Genomic DNA, 14,391 nt, shown 5'->3' on the forward strand with positions numbered 1-14,391 from the left:
TGCCCCCCGGCCCCTCAGCGTAGCCCGGTGGACACGCCTAGGCATCCCGGGATCTCCGGGCACCTCCGGAGTCCTCCCACGCATCCCTCCCGGTGTCCCCATGAACCCTGGCCCCTCCCACCATCGCCCCGCAGGAACAGCCCCCTTCCCCATTCCTCCGTGCCACCCCCGGCTGCCTCCTCCCCCTCTGCCGCCTATGGGTGCCCTGGAACTCTCGGGGGGCCTGTGTGTGCCCCCCAGCCCCACTGGAGTGGGGGTTCCCACGGCCACCGAGGGACAGTGCCCCGGGGGGTTCCTGGGCTCTGTCGTCCCCCCCAGCCTGGAGCAGCATCCCGTGTGCTGGGTCCCCACATACGGCCCCTCCCGGCCCCCCCGGGGCTGGCAGCGCTGGAAAGCCGGTACTGCTTTCCAGGCCAAGGTCACTGACGCAACAGGGAAGGTTCCCAGCCGCCATCTGGGGGAGCAGCCAGTGCAGCCGCAGCCATGGCACCCTGCACCTTCACCGTCCTCCTTCTCCTGCTGGTGGGACCATCGCAGTGGGGCCGGGGGTGTTGCATGGCCACCCCCCAGAGGTTCTGGGCAGAGCCGTGTCCCTCCATGGCCCAGCAGCCCCGCCCTCCATCCCCCAGGACATGCTGATTTTCCCGGAGCATGGACATGGCCTCCGGCGGCAGAAGAGGGACTGGGTCATCCCCCCCATCAACTGCCCCGAGAATGAGCGGGGGCCCTTCCCCAAGAAGCTGGTGCAGGTACGTGTCCCCACAGGGACCAGGCAGGGTCCGGGCTGTCCCCAGGCTGCTGGGACATGTCTCCACCCCCTTTCTTCCTGCCTCGCTGCCAGATCAAATCCACCAAGGACAAGGAGATGAAGGTTTTCTACAGCATCACGGGGCAGGGAGCGGACACCATCCCCGTGGGTGTCTTCATCATTGAGCGGGAGACAGGGTGGCTGGAGGTGACGAAACCCCTGGACCGGGAGCAGAAGGATAAATATGTGGTGAGTGGGGGGGGGTCTGTGGTGGGACGGTGCTGGGGGGCTGCACACACACTGACTGTGCCCTTGCAGCTCTACTCCCACGCCGTGTCAGCCAACGGGCAGCCCGTGGAGGATCCCATGGAGATCATCATCACCGTCACTGACCAGAATGACAACCGGCCCGTCTTCACCCAGACAGTTTACCACGGTTCTGTGCTGGAGGGAGCTGAGCCAGGTGGGACCACTGCCACCACCTGCCAGGCAGCACTAGAGTGTGTGTGACAGGACACTCAGTAGCCACCTGCTCCAGGCACATCGGTGTTGCGGGTGCTGGCCACTGACGCGGACGACGCTGTGAACTCCAACAATGGCGTTGTGAGCTACTCCATCCTGAGCCAGGTGCCGGAGCAGCCCCAGCCTGGGATGTTCACCATCGACAGCAGCTCTGGGCTAGTCTCCGTGGCCATGCTGGGGCTGGCGGCAGAGGTGAGCCCTAGACTCAGCCCCCACCGAGCTCATCCCCCACTTGTGGGTGACGCAGCCTCTTGCCACAGGCGGTCCCTGAATACACACTGGAGATCCAGGCTGCTGACCTGGGGGGAGTCGGGCTGCAAGCCACCACCACCGCCCGCATCACGGTGCAGGTAAGACACTGAGCCCCCCGGTGCCCTGGCAGTGCAGAAGGGCAGGGCGAGGCTGTGGGTGAAGCCAGTGCTGGCTCCTGACAGCCCCACATGCCCGGCTGCCGCAGCACAGACACGCTCCAGGTGCTTTCCATGGTGGGAGGTGAGACTGAGATGGCAGCTGTGCTGTGGCTCCTCCTGGCCCGGTGCCCCACCTTCCCACTGGGCTCTGGGCCACCAGCCTCAGGGCGACGGCACTGCCGGAGTCTGGGTGCCGGCGGGGCTCCTGGGCACAGCTCCCAGCGGGAAGCCGCCCGTGCCGGCTCGGCCCAGCCGGGGAGGAGCACCCGGTTCTGCGGGAGCCCTGTGCCAGAATAGCGGCATCCAGCCGCGCCAGCTCCACGGGGAGAGGCCCTGGCACCAGGAAGGGAGGCCGGGGCCAGGGATGGCGTTTTGTGCAGTGTCACCGGCCACAGGTCCCTGGCCGAGCGGGACAAAGGCCAGCCAGGTAAGCTCACCAGGGTGCCTCTGCGGCACCCCCGTGTCAGCCAGTGCGGGTGTCAGGCTGGCAGTGGGAGCTGCTCCTGCTCCAGGGAGGCTGCCTGGTCCTGCTGGCTGCTGGGACGCAGTCCCAAGTCATGCTCCCACCCCAGCGTGGGAGCTCCAGGAGAAAAAGGGGCCTGGCTGCCCCCAGCAGTGCTGACCTTGACACCTGACATCTCTGGAGAGCTGGGCAGGGTCAATGTCCGCCTGCACGTGACACCGTGGGCAGGCATGGGGCTGCTGGGATGGGGCTGCTCCCTCATCGGGTCCAGGCTGGCTGCTGCCACCGTGCTGAGGCCCACCAGGACAGGCAGGCGAGCAGGGAGCGCGGTGCTGCGGTAAGCACAGAGCCCTGCATCCTGGTGGGAACCAGCTGGCACCCACGCACGGTGGCTGTGGTGCCTGGGGCTGAGCACCGTAGCACGGGAACGACGTGGGTTCCCACATCCCAGCTCTGGGAGAGAGCGAGGTGCGGGGGCTTGGCTGCAGCACAGTCAAGGTGGAGGCAGATGGTGCTGCTAGGACAGGTCCCAGCCCTGCTTCCCTCTCTGCCACAGGCTGACGGCATGTCTGAGGTGGGAAACGGCACCCTGACCACCCATGTGCTGAACACGGCCACGGGGCTGCCAGCAGCCGGCCTTGTCATCCGCCTGGCCCAGCTGCAGGAGCCAGGGCCTCAGTGGATGGAGCTGGCACAGAGGTAGGACAGCTGGTGGCACTGGAATGGGGCAGGGACGCTGCTGCCAGCACTCTGTGAGCTTGGCAAAAGGCTCCTGGCACAACTGGCTGCCCCGCCTGGGGTTTGCTGGTGGCAGGGCTGTTGCTTGGGGGTATGGCCAGGGCAGGTTCTGGGGGTAGGGCAGGGCTGGCTTGGTCTGGTTTCAGGCACACGGACGCGGACGGGCGCTGCCAGCCCCTCCTGGCACCAGGACAGGCCAAGGCCGGCACCTACAAGCTGCACTTTGAGACAGCTGAGTACTGGCAGGGGCTGGGGCACACCAGCTTCTACCCCTTCGTGGAGGTATGTGTTGGGGAGATGGGGACAACTGACACAGCAAGTCTGGGGGCTGGGGCCAGGCTCAAGGGGCTGCACTCCCCAGGGCCCCACTATGGGAAGGGGATTCCCATCGCTGTCTCCTCGCTCTCCCTCAGGTCGTCTTCATCATCACTGACCCAGCACAGAAGCTCCATGTCCCACTGCTGATCAGCCCCTACTCCTACACAACATACAGGGGCAGTTAGAGGGGCACAGCCTTCCCCTGGGGACACAGGAATGATGCCACCAACACTATTAAAAGCTCCAAACAGCAACGCTTGTCTTAAAAAATTGCCTTCCGCTTGTGCGAGGACAGAGGGAGCCCCAGGGGCGGCCTGGTGGGGTGGGTGGGATGCCTGGAGCCCTCCAGCTGTGCTGTGGTCCCCCTTGGGAGGAGAGGTTCCTAAAGATGCTCACTGGGGCCTGTGTAATGGCATGGAGCAGGAACAGGGCACAGCCCCACTTCCAGTGTGCCAGTGGGACCCTCAGTGCTGCCGGCATCAGGTGGGCACTGCAACGAGTCCAGCAGGGCCCTGCCCCAGCTCCTGCCCTGGGACGGGGAAGGACAGTGGCTGGAAACCCAGGTTGTCCAAGGGGATACCAAGGGCTGTCAGCTTTGCCTCGAAGGTCTGCAGCATGTCGTTGTGTGCCTGTGAGGGAAGGATCCCTGTCAGCCCCTCTGTCAGCAGAGGAGGGCTCCTTGCACCCCCAGTCCCATTTCCAACCCCCAAGCCACGGCCATGGAATCACAGAATCATTTGGGTTGGAAATGCCTCTAAGATCATCGAGTCCAACTGTTCCCCCAGCAGTGCCAAGGCCAGCATTAACCCACATCCCCAAGTGCCACATCCACACAGCTCTTAAACCCCTCTGGGATTTCTCCCCGCCCTTACCTTGCAGACTCGGGCCAGCTGGAGCTGCAGGTCCTGGATGGTGGCATTCTTGGAATTGAGCACATCCTGCAAGGGGAGATTGGGATGAGGCCGCGCTGCCCAGCCCTGGGGACACGATGGCCTGCCGCGGGCGGGTGTGGCGTGGCAGAGCACACAGAGGAGCTGCAGCGCGAGCAGAGCGGCTGGCAGCACGGCCTGGCAGGTGGCCACCACCCTGCCCCCTCTGAGTGGCACTGCCAGGGACAGCCAGCCCCGGGCAGGGACAGGGAGCTCCCGGATGAACACCACAGCCATCCCGGTCTGCCCCGCTGCTGGGGAGTGCTTGGCAGCACCTGCTCCAGCAGCACCGCCCTGCCGCCGCGGCACCGCGGGAATTACAGGGAGCCAGGCTCCCCGAGGCAGCTGAGAGGAGGAATTCAGGGACCCCAGCAGCTGCAGGAGAGCCCGACGCCAGTGACGCCATCTCAGGAATGTGTTTTCCTTCCACCTGCTGCGAGGTGACACATCCGCTGCCTGTCCCATAGGCCTGGTATGCATCCCAGAGCATCCCAGAGCTTCCCTGACACCCCCTGCAGCAGGGATCTGTGTGGGGACAAGCAGGAGGGCACCGGGCGGTGGAGCCCTCGTTCCCTGTGTCTGTGCCCAACCCGCAGCAAGCACTGCTCCCTGGCTCCAGCTGCAGAAGGCTGCAGGAATGTGGGTCTCCAGGCTCTCTGCAGAGGTATTTTTAGCACGGCAGACACTGCAGAGCCCCAGGATCCTGTCTGCACTGTCCCCATGGCCAGGCGAAGCTCACCAGGTGCGACCCCCCCCTGCACAGAGCCCCTGGGTGCCACTGGACCCACTGGCAGCCGGCTGTGTGGCAGCACAGGGTGCTGGCAGTGCCATGGAGCCTGCGGCCATGCTCCTCAAAACAGGCCCCACCTGAGGGACAGATCAGTGCCAAACTCCGACACCCACACGCTCCACTCTCGAGGCAGAGCCGAGTGCCCCGCGGCACCGCACGTGGCCCTGGGAGTGCCAGGAACGAGTGACGTGCCACCTACAGCCATGCAGGATGGGGACCGGTGCATTCAGGGGCAGCAGGCACCCCACAGTGGGCTCTGCCCCCCAAATCCAGCCCTCGCCGGGCCCCAGTACCTCCAGCTTGTGTGAGACCAAGGAGAGAGCGCTGGGGCTGAGGTTGGAGGCTGCGAAGACCTCGCTGAGCTCCACCTCCTTCTGCTCCAGGAGGCTGAGGAGTCCATGCAACTTCCGCTCCAGAAGCAGGTTCTTGAACCCCGTTTTTTGCTGCACCTCGTTAATGGCTCTGGTGAACTTCTGATAGAGCTCGTCTCGCTCCGCCTGGACCTGATCCGGGAGACAGCGCAGTGCCACACCGCCCTCAGGACCCCAGGGGACACGGGGGCCTGCACGAGGCTGACTGGGGTCTGCGTAATGGTGTGGAGTACAAACAGAGCAGAAAACTGGTCCAGCAGCTCAGCCCAGCCATTCCCCACGGCACCTGCAGCCCACAGGGAAGGCAGGTGCTGCGGCACAGCTTCCCTCCCTCCCTTCTTCCCTCCCTCTCTCCCTTCCCTCCATGGCGCAGCACCTGCGCTTCTCCCTCCTCCTCCTCCCCTCCAGGCATGGAATGCCCCAACGGGCTCTCAGCAGCACTGATTCAGACCCCAGCGAGGGCCCCCTGGCACACGGGGGTCACTCCTCTCATCCCCACAGCTGGCAGCAGTCCCTGGCTCACAGCTAGTTAATAAGTGTCCTAATTAGGACACAGTCTCTCCTCCAAAGCCTATTTCTGAACGCTCCGAATCTGGCGCTGTCTTAATGATGGATTGTTAATGAGGCCTCGGATCAATGTTCATATTCCTGGGGATTTCTACGAATTGCAAATAAGCTCTCTCCTGCCTCAACAGATTTATCTGGGTTAGTGGGGGGGAGAACTCGCTCTGCAGGGCTCTTCCCAAGCCACCCCAGAACAAGGAGAGGGAGCGACCCTGTAACACTGGCAGAAGGAGGGGCCCGTGGCAATCCCCCCTCAGCTCTGTCCCACGCAGCCCCGGCAGCCCAGGGGCCCCGCTGGAGCGTGCATGATTGCTTAGCAAAGGACAAGGCCAGACCTGTCTGCTGACCGTGGGAGAGGCTGGAGCTGGGAGCTGCTTTGCTGGGAGCAGCAGTTATCACCCGACTCTGGATTAGCTTTGGAAAGCCCTGGGCTAAGCACGGGCTCTGCTAAGTCCCACGCCCTGTCCTCTGCAGAGGGTTTGGAGAAGGTTTGGAGAGGGAATGGGATGCCCAGCCCTGCCTGCAGGTCTCACCTTACTGAACCGCTGCTCCAGCACCTCATGTTCCCACTGAAGGTCCTTCAGTTCCTTCTGGGTGATTTTCAGATGGGCTTTGGAGTTCTGTGAATGGGAAGGGAAAGTTAAAGAGTGCAGTATTGTCTGGGAAATGCTGGGGATATGTTCTAGGAAGGGAGGAGAGTGAGCAGCAGAGAGAAAACCAGGCAGCACCCACACCAACCCCCCTGCAGTAGGATGGTCTCCTTTCCAGTCTCTGTGGATCCCCATCTGAGGTCCCACAAACACACAGTAAGCAGAACAGGACTTGCTTTGCCCAGCAATCACAGCACACCAAGTGGCAGAGGTCAGTGTTTTCCCTCCAGGAACGAGCCCATGAAAGGACAGGGCTGGCCACTCACCATCAGGGCCTCCTTGTCCCTGTAATAGTGAACCAACTTCTTTTGCAGCTCAGCCACCAGCTCCTGGGTCTCCTGCAGCGGCCCTGTCAGCTCCTTGTTCTGGAGCAGCACTTCTGCCTTCTCCTTTTCCAAGACAGTCTCCTTCTTCTTCAGATCTTCCACCTGCTCCTGTTCTTGAGAACACAAGTGCTGGCTCCTGGGAGCTGCCCAACCCCTCCGAGTCCCCCACACCCTCAGGACACCCTCCCCACTCATGTGCCGGTGTACAGGACACCAGCAGCACCCACACCGACACCTGGGAACTGCCAGATCCAGCAGACACCCCGGCAGGAGCAGTCCCTGGGTGGAGGGGTGACAGGGACAGGCAGTACCTTCAGGAGGTTGATGAGTGTCAGGTTTTTGGCGGTGATATCGTTGTAGTAGTTCTTGATGGCACCAAAAGCCCCCTCATGGTTCCCCATCAGCTCGCTGATCTGGGTGTTCTTCCTCTCCTCCAGCTCATGGAGCTCCGTCTTCCTCCGCAGGTCCATCTCATCCCGCAGCGCCTGCATCTTCCTGGTGTACTTGGCCTCCATCTCTGGGGGGAAAATGGTCAGAGCTGGGGAAAAACTGGCTGAAACAGGGGAGGAAAAGCAACCAGAATGGGCAGAGGAGAAAAACCAGCCAGAACTGATGGAAAACTGACCAAAACTGTGTGGTGTGTGGGGATCAGCTGGAATTGGGAGGGAAAAACTGGGGAGCCAGAACTGGAGGGCAAACTAGACAGATCCAGGGAGGAAAACCAGCTGAAATTTGTGGGGAAAACTGGCCAGAACCTCGGGAGGGGACATCAGCCAGAACTGAGGTGGGAAACTGACCAGAACTGGGAAGGGAAAAATGCCCAGAACTGGGAAGGGAAAAATGCCCAGAACACGGGGGAACCTGCTGCCATCTGCTCGAGGTGCTGCTCGGGAGCCAGGAGCAGCTCTCCCTGTCATGCTCCCATGGAATCTGCCTCATGCCCTGACCTTTGGTCTGCATCTCGAAGTCGCTGCGTAGCCGGGCCATCTCCTCCTCATGTTTCTGTGCGGAAGAAACTCCATGTTGGAGGAAACAACCAAATTCCAAGCCAGCCCATCCCCAGGGATTCCCTACTGCTCTTTGGGAAAGGATTCTGATCCCATGTTGATGCAAAGAGTGGCTTGGAGGTTCTCCAGCTGCCTCACAGCTCCCCACTGTGGGAGAGGGGACACCCAGGAATCTCCATTCCTGTACCAGAAATCCCATCCCACCCCACAGAGAGAGTGAGGGAGGCAAGATCCCAGTCCCGCTCCCACCCTGGGGATGGGGCACTTCACAGGTGGCTCCAGGCCAGACAGGGACGTACCAGGCAAAGGTTTGTAATGGCTGCCTCATTGGCCAACTCCTGCTCCTTCAGCTTTATGTTCAAGGAGCGCTTCTCTTTCCACAACTCCTGCTCCTGGTCCCAGTGATCCTTCTGGGCCCGCCTCAGGGACAGGACACCCTCTGCCTTCAGCTCCGTCAGGTTCTCCTGCTGCTCGTGCAACAGGTGCTTCACCTTCTGCTTGTACACCTAAGGACAGGCCAGAGACTGGGTGAGGGGCTCAGCAGGAGACACCCAGAACTGGGATGCTGGTGAGACATTCCTGGATCACATCCTGCCCAGCTCTTCCTCCTCCTCTTCCCTTCCTCTCCTTCTCAGAGCTGCCCAAGGCTCACCTGGAGCCCTCCAGCCCCACCTTGATCTCCACTTGGTGCCGCTCCTCCGCCTCCTCCATCTCCCGGTCCCGGTTCTGCAGCTCTGCTTTCTTCTCCTCCAACTCCCGGCGGGTGATTTCCCAGTAGCTCTGAATCCTGTTACACTCCAGCTGGAAAGAGTTCCGCTCCTGCCGCTCCCGGTCCAGCTCCTCCCGGAGACGCACCGTGTGCTCCAGCAGCTGCGAAGCCAAGAGGAAGAGACAAGGAACGGGGGAGGGAGGCCTTGGACAGGTGCCTTTGGACACTCCATGTGCCAGACCCGGCAGGACATGGTGGTTGTCACTGATGTGGAGCTGAGGAGGTCCCTGATTGAACCCAGCAGCTTCTGGAAAAGGAGTCACAAAGCCTCATCTGACTGCCCGCAGGATGGGGTTCTGGCTCGCAGTGTCCAGTAACACCACGCTCAGGTGCTTAAGATACTTCTGGTTCATTGAATTTTTTGGGTTGGAAAAGCCTCTAAGAGCAAGTTTAACTGTTCCTCCAGCACTGCCAGTGCTACCCCTAACCCACGTCCCCATGACTCTCAAATCCCTCCAGGGATGGGGACTACATCACTGCCCTGGGCAGCCTGGGCCAGGGCTGGACAACCCTTTCCAGGAAAAAATTTTCCCAATATCCAACTTGAACCTTCCCTGGCACAACTTGAGGGCGTTCCCTCTCCTCCTGTCCCTGTTCCCTGGGAGCAGAGCCTGAGCCCCCCCGGCTGCCCCCTCCTGTCAGGGACTTGTGCAGAGCCACAAGGTCCCCCCTGAGCCTCCTTTGCTCCAGGCTGAGCCCCTTTCCCAGCTCCTTCAGCCACTCCTTGTGCTCCGGACCCTTCTCCAGCTTCATTCCTTTCTCTGGACATGCTCCAGCCCCTCAGTGCCTTTCCTGTCATGAGGGGCCCTAGGATTCCAGATGTGGCCTCAGCAGTGCCCAGAACACAGGGCTGGAGAGCAGAGGGTGAGATGAGGAGGCTGCTCCTTCCAGGAACAGCAAGAACCCCCCTCCCCGGCCCCAGACAGGCGTCAGTGACACAAACCCCGGCTGCTCGTCCCTGTCACCCCCTGCACCTGTTGTCCCCAGAGCTGGGGCCAGGCGCCTCGCAAGGGTCCCCGGAGCTGTTCTTTCATGAGCAGCAGTTCTTTCCTCCCCAGGGGGTGGCCTGCGGGACCTCTCACCTGCTCCCTGCTCATGTTCTCCGGGGCCGAGGCATCCACCACCGCAGGGCCTTTGCCCCCTTTCCCTTTCGCTTTCTTTTTGGGTGCCTGCGGACAGAAAGCCAAGCACAAGAGGTGAACGGGTGAGGCGGAGACTGTGCTGCTCAGGCCCCCGTGCCGGCCCCGGAGCATCCCGGCTCTCACGGCAGGGACGGGGCAACAGCGGCGACACGGAGCCGGGGGCCCCGGGAGAAGCCTGGAAGCGGCTCATGCGCTGCCACTGACTCAGCTCCGTGGTGAACCCCTGGGCACAAAACACCTGTACCCAAAACAACGCCTCAGACGCATCACCGCAGTGCTGGGAACGGCGCCGAGGGGCTCTGTACCCTCCCCGGGAGCAGACCGGGACAGGACGGGGCTCGCAGACATCGGGGCGCGGGGCTCCACCGCCCTCCCCTGCCCGCACACCCCGGCTGCAGGGGACCCTTCAGCAGCCGCCCCGGTTCTCCCCCCGGCCCCGGTTCTCTTCCCGATCCCGGCCCGGGGCCGCTCTCACCATGGCGGCGGCCGGCGGCACCACCGTCTCCGGGCAACGGCCGGGCAGATCCCGCGAGAGGATGGTGAAATCTCGCGAGAGGGGCGCTGCGGGAAGACACGCCCCTAGCAACGCCACGCTCCGCCCTGGCAACGGAGGCGGGGCCAGCGAGACGGCGGGGGACGGGGAGGGGACCGGGAGGGGACGGGGCGGGGACCGGGAGGGGACACCGGGAAGAGGCGGGGGACATCGCGGGGACCGGGCGGGGAGGAAGCGGTGGGGGGCGGTTGGAGGGAACGGGGTGACCGGGGGAACCGAGCGGTTCGGGGGGAACCGGGGGTACCGGGGGAGTTCGGGGAGGGCTGGGGGGGACAAACCCGAAGGGTCCCGCTGAGCCCGGCACAGGCTCCTCCCACCCCCGCGCCCACCGCTGCGCCCGGGGCTGTCTCCCCACAGCTGGGGTCCCCCGCCTCCGCTCCCGCAACCCCCCGGTCCCCGCTGGACCCCCGGTCCCCGTGTGCCCCCCCGCTCCTCCCGGTCCCCTCCGCGCCCTCTCTTGTCCCCCTGGTGCCTCCCGCCCCTCGGCTCCGCCCATCTCGGTGTCCCCGCCCCGCCGCGGCGGCAGGACCGTGCGGGCTGCGGGCTGGCACCGGGCCCGCCCAGCACCGGACCGGCACCGGCACCGGCACCGGCATCAGCCCCGACCCCGGCCCATGGCGGCTCCGGCAGCGGCCGCCACCGCAGGTGAGGGCGGGGGGCAGACGGGGGAGGCACGGACCGGCACGCCCATCACCGTGGAACCGGGCCGGGCCCCGCGGGGCGGACAAGGAGATGTAGGGCGGCGTGCAACGGGAGGGGGTGCATGAGGGGCGCATTGGGGGGCAAAGGGGGGCGCGGGGCCGTGCTGGGGGTGCCCGGCTGCAGGGGGAGGGGGGTGTTGGGGGGGCGGGGACAGGACATCGAGGGGGTCTGTGCAGGAAAAGTGGAGATGGAGGGGGAGAGCAGAGGGGTGCCCAGAGAATGTGGCGGGACACGGGGGTGTTCAGGGGGTGTTCGGGAGCACTGGAGTGCGCTGGGACCATGGGGGGCAGTGGGATGCTCGCAGGAGGTGGGGGTGCAGTGGGGTGACAAGGGGAGGCAGTGGGGTGGCCAGGTGGTCAGACGGAGCAGGCGAGTGCACTGGGGACTTGGGTTTGCAACGGGATGCCCAGGGAATGTGGGGGGACAGTGGGGTGCACGGGGGTGTAGAGGAGTAGTAGGGTGCTCACAGGACATGGAGGAACACCGGGGTGCCTAGGGGACGTGGGGAGCAGTGGGGTACCTTGCAGACATCCCCCCACAGCTGTGCCAGTGCCGGTGTGCGGAGGGGCTTGGGGACAGGGATGTGGCTGTGCTGGTGCAGCTGAGGGGGGCCCGGTATTCTGGGGGGCTTCACCTGGTGACAGAGGCAGTGCCAGGGCTCCCCTGCACGCCCGTCCCTCCTGCGTGTGGCCCGCACACGACTGTGCCGTAGCCGCCAGCATGGGGCAGCCCCGGCCGTGGCACCGGGGGAACGGCGGGACACCGGGCCCTTGAGGGGACAGTGCCACTGGGGCGGGTTGCGGGTGCCGCGGGTGACCGGTGCCATGGGGTGCCGGTACCGGCGGCTGCCCGGCTCTGCGGTTGCCGTGAGTCAGCACACGTCGTGCGGGAGAGATCCCTGATCCGGCCCCGCTCCCGCCAGGCAGCCGGTGAGCCCAGGCCGGAGCGGGCGGTGTGGCTGGTGACACTGCTGGTGACACGGCCGGTGGCACGGCGGGACCATGCAGGCGGAGGCCAGAGGGGAATTCTGCAGCCGGGACCAGCGCCCTGGTGGGTGGCGGCGTGGTGCGGGCAGCGGGGGCCGCGCTCCTTACGGTGACACGGCACAGTGTCACCCACCGGGGCCGGGCACTGCGCGGGGAGAGGCGGCGGGAGCGGGCGAGAGCGGGCAGCCCCCGTGTCCTCCCCGGGGGGATCTGCTCTGCTCTGGAGCGGGATGAGGACCACATTTTCCGGCCCGAGGGAACGTACCGTCAGCGCGGGGTGCCTGATCCCACCGTGCGAGGTCAGGACGTGGCAGAGCCAGTGTCGGGCAGAGGGCTGGTGTCCCGCTGGTGTCCCGCTGGTGTCCTGCCCATGTCCTGCAGCTCCATGTGCCAGCAGCAGGAACACCTCGTAACGTCCTTTTCCCCTTTGGGTTGGGGGTCTCTGTCCCTGCCCCGCTGTCACCACCCTGGTGGGAGGGAGGGGATGCCCATCCCTGTGCCGTGTCACCCGGTAACGCAGTGGTGGCATGGTTCGGTGGTGGCACGTGGTGCCAGGGCACCGGCACTGACCTCGGGGGGACAGGGTGCTGTGTCCCCCGGTTCTGCCCTGGGCACACAGGGCCTCCTCCCACCCTCAGTGCCCGCTCAGCCCCGAGACACGGCTGTGCCCCCACCGTGTACCACCACCGCGTGCCGTGACCTGTGCCATGGCCAAGACCATCTGCCGCGGCCGCCTTGTCCCACCGGCTCTTCCCGGGGACGGTCCCAGCACAATCCGCCCTTGTCCGGGCCCCGGCACAGGCTGCGCTTTGTCTCGCCGACACAAAGGGGCTGCGCGGGGAGGGGGGCGCGGAGCGGGGGATGGGGGCTGCCAGCTTCCGACACGAGGGTCTCGGCAGTTCTGCCCGTCTCCCCGGTCCTCCCAGGGGTCCTGCTGCCCCCGGCCCCTCAGTCGGGCACCCCGTGAGTGCTGGGGGGCCCCGGGAGGAACTGCCCTCACTGACGCAGAAGGTGCTGATGTGGCAGAGCTTGGCAAGGAGCCACTGGTCCCGGAGCACCCTGCAGGGACTCCCACCCACGGGCCGGCCCAGGAGACCCCCCGAGTCCCCGCGGAGGAGCAGGGTGGCATCCCCATCCCCAGCGCTGGCCTGCTGCAGGTCACCGAGCGCCGACGTGAGTGCGGCCCTGAGCTGGGGTCCCTGCCTGTCCCTGCCTGTGCCTGAGGCCGCCTGCTTTGTCCCTGGGATGTCTGCCTGCCCATAGCATCACTTGCCTGTCCCCAGCACCTCGGGTCTGCTCCGGGGTTTCCTGCCTGTCCCCGAGAGTTGTCTGCCAGCCCTTGGGGGTCTCCTGCCTGTCCCGAGAGTCTCCTGTCGCCCTCTGGGGTCTCCTTCCTGTCCCTGGGGTCCCCTGCCACCCCTAGGGATCCCCTGCTAGCCCCCAGCCAGTCATGGCCGTCTCCAAGATCCTCATAGCCCCAGCTCCCTGGGCCCCGAGCACCAGACCCCCGCCCCCCTCAAGCCCCCGCCCCCCCCGTTGGGGACAGCGGTGGGTCCCCAGCCTCTCCCCGGTGTCCGCAGAGCCCCTGAGCAGCGTGTCCTCGCTGGAGGTGCACTTCGACCTGCTGGACCTGACGGAGCTGACGGATATGTCGGACCAGGAGCTGGCCGAGGTCTTCGCCGACTCCGACGAGGAGAACGTGGCCGGAGAGACGCCCGGCGGTGAGCGGGGGTCCGGGCCGCCGGTCCCGGTCTGTCCGTCCGTCCCGGTGCGTCGCTGACCGCCCACCCGCCCGTGCGTCCCGCAGGGCTGCAGCCGCCGGCGGTGCCGCGGGCCGGGTACCTGCGCTCGCCCTCCTGGACCCGCGCGCGGGAGCAGGGCCGGGACAAGAAGCACCTGAGTGACCCTGAGCTGCCGCCGGGACCCCGGGACCCCCGGACGCCTTCCTGCCCGCCGAGCGCCCGCGGGAGCCGTAGGGACAAAACCCGCCGGGGGACACCGGGATACGCCGGTGCTGGTCCCGTCGGTACCGATGGAGCCCGTCCCCGGGCGCAGGACTCCCGTTAGCCCGCCCAGAGGGCAGAGGCGGCCCCAGCCCCGCGGCGGGGAGGTACCGGGGCTGCCCTCAGCCAGTGGCCCGCGGCCCCGGGGGGAAACCGGGCCGGCCCCGCCGGCCCCCGGGAGCGGCACGGCCTTGGTTGCCGGGAGCAGCGGGTGGGGCAGGACGGGACGGGTCGCACGGCTCAGCGCGGCCCGACGGAGTGCGGCCGGTGCCGGTGCCCGCCCGGTTCTGATGTAGCAGTGCTGTGATCCGGTAAAACCGACCGACCGACCCACCGCCGACTTCTGCCCGTCTGCGCCGCCGGGGCGGGAGCGGGAGGAGTTGGGGACACGGAACACCTC

The 14,391-nt window shown here is 65.6% G+C and overlaps 3 protein-coding genes across 7 annotated transcripts; 2 read left to right on the forward strand and 1 right to left on the reverse strand.

Moving 5' to 3' along the window:
• Window positions 1–275: 275 nt before the first annotated feature.
• Window positions 276–3,453, forward strand: LOC104691858 (5-hydroxyisourate hydrolase-like). 2 transcript variants are annotated; one of them, XM_039558394.1, is made up of 9 exons: window positions 276–522; window positions 630–749; window positions 842–997; window positions 1,067–1,211; window positions 1,287–1,462; window positions 1,531–1,620; window positions 2,700–2,842; window positions 3,028–3,163; window positions 3,295–3,453. In XM_039558394.1, exons 1-9 carry the CDS (start codon window positions 484–486, stop codon window positions 3,382–3,384), a joined length of 1,095 nt encoding a protein of 364 aa, XP_039414328.1. In that variant the 5' UTR covers window positions 276–483; the 3' UTR covers window positions 3,385–3,453. The 2 variants fall into 2 exon arrangements, with proteins under 2 accessions (XP_039414328.1, XP_019143796.1); XM_019288251.2 differs by lacking the exons at window positions 276–522; window positions 630–749; window positions 842–997; ... (1 more) ...; window positions 1,287–1,462; window positions 1,531–1,620 and adding an exon at window positions 1,627–2,107.
• Window positions 3,434–10,323, reverse strand: GAS8 (growth arrest specific 8). Its single transcript, XM_039558393.1, has 11 exons — window positions 10,223–10,323; window positions 9,688–9,774; window positions 8,509–8,706; window positions 8,136–8,342; window positions 7,777–7,831; window positions 7,141–7,346; window positions 6,770–6,937; window positions 6,387–6,473; window positions 5,212–5,421; window positions 4,072–4,137; window positions 3,434–3,828 (listed from the first exon to the last, which is right to left on the reverse strand). Exons 1-11 carry the CDS (start codon window positions 10,223–10,225, stop codon window positions 3,679–3,681), a joined length of 1,437 nt encoding a protein of 478 aa, XP_039414327.1. The 5' UTR covers window positions 10,226–10,323; the 3' UTR covers window positions 3,434–3,678.
• Window positions 10,324–10,518: 195 nt separating this feature from the next.
• DBNDD1 (dysbindin domain containing 1) lies at window positions 10,519–14,325 on the forward strand. 4 transcript variants are annotated; one of them, XM_039558192.1, is made up of 5 exons: window positions 10,519–10,945; window positions 11,929–12,052; window positions 12,997–13,161; window positions 13,569–13,709; window positions 13,796–14,325. In XM_039558192.1, the coding sequence occupies exons 2-5, from the start codon at window positions 12,004–12,006 to the stop codon at window positions 14,053–14,055; spliced, it is 615 nt and encodes a 204-aa protein (XP_039414126.1). In that variant the 5' UTR covers window positions 10,519–10,945; window positions 11,929–12,003; the 3' UTR covers window positions 14,056–14,325. The 4 variants fall into 4 exon arrangements, with proteins under 4 accessions (XP_039414126.1, XP_039414125.1, XP_039414127.1 ...); XM_039558191.1 differs by having other exon boundaries at window positions 10,520–10,945; window positions 11,925–12,052; XM_039558193.1 differs by having other exon boundaries at window positions 10,521–10,945; window positions 11,925–12,052; window positions 13,015–13,161.
• The last annotated feature ends 66 nt before the right edge of the window (window positions 14,326–14,391 follow it).

This window comes from Corvus cornix, chromosome 11 (assembly GCF_000738735.6).
Source record: "Corvus cornix cornix isolate S_Up_H32 chromosome 11, ASM73873v5, whole genome shotgun sequence".
Classification (NCBI taxonomy): Eukaryota; Metazoa; Chordata; class Aves; order Passeriformes; family Corvidae; genus Corvus; species Corvus cornix.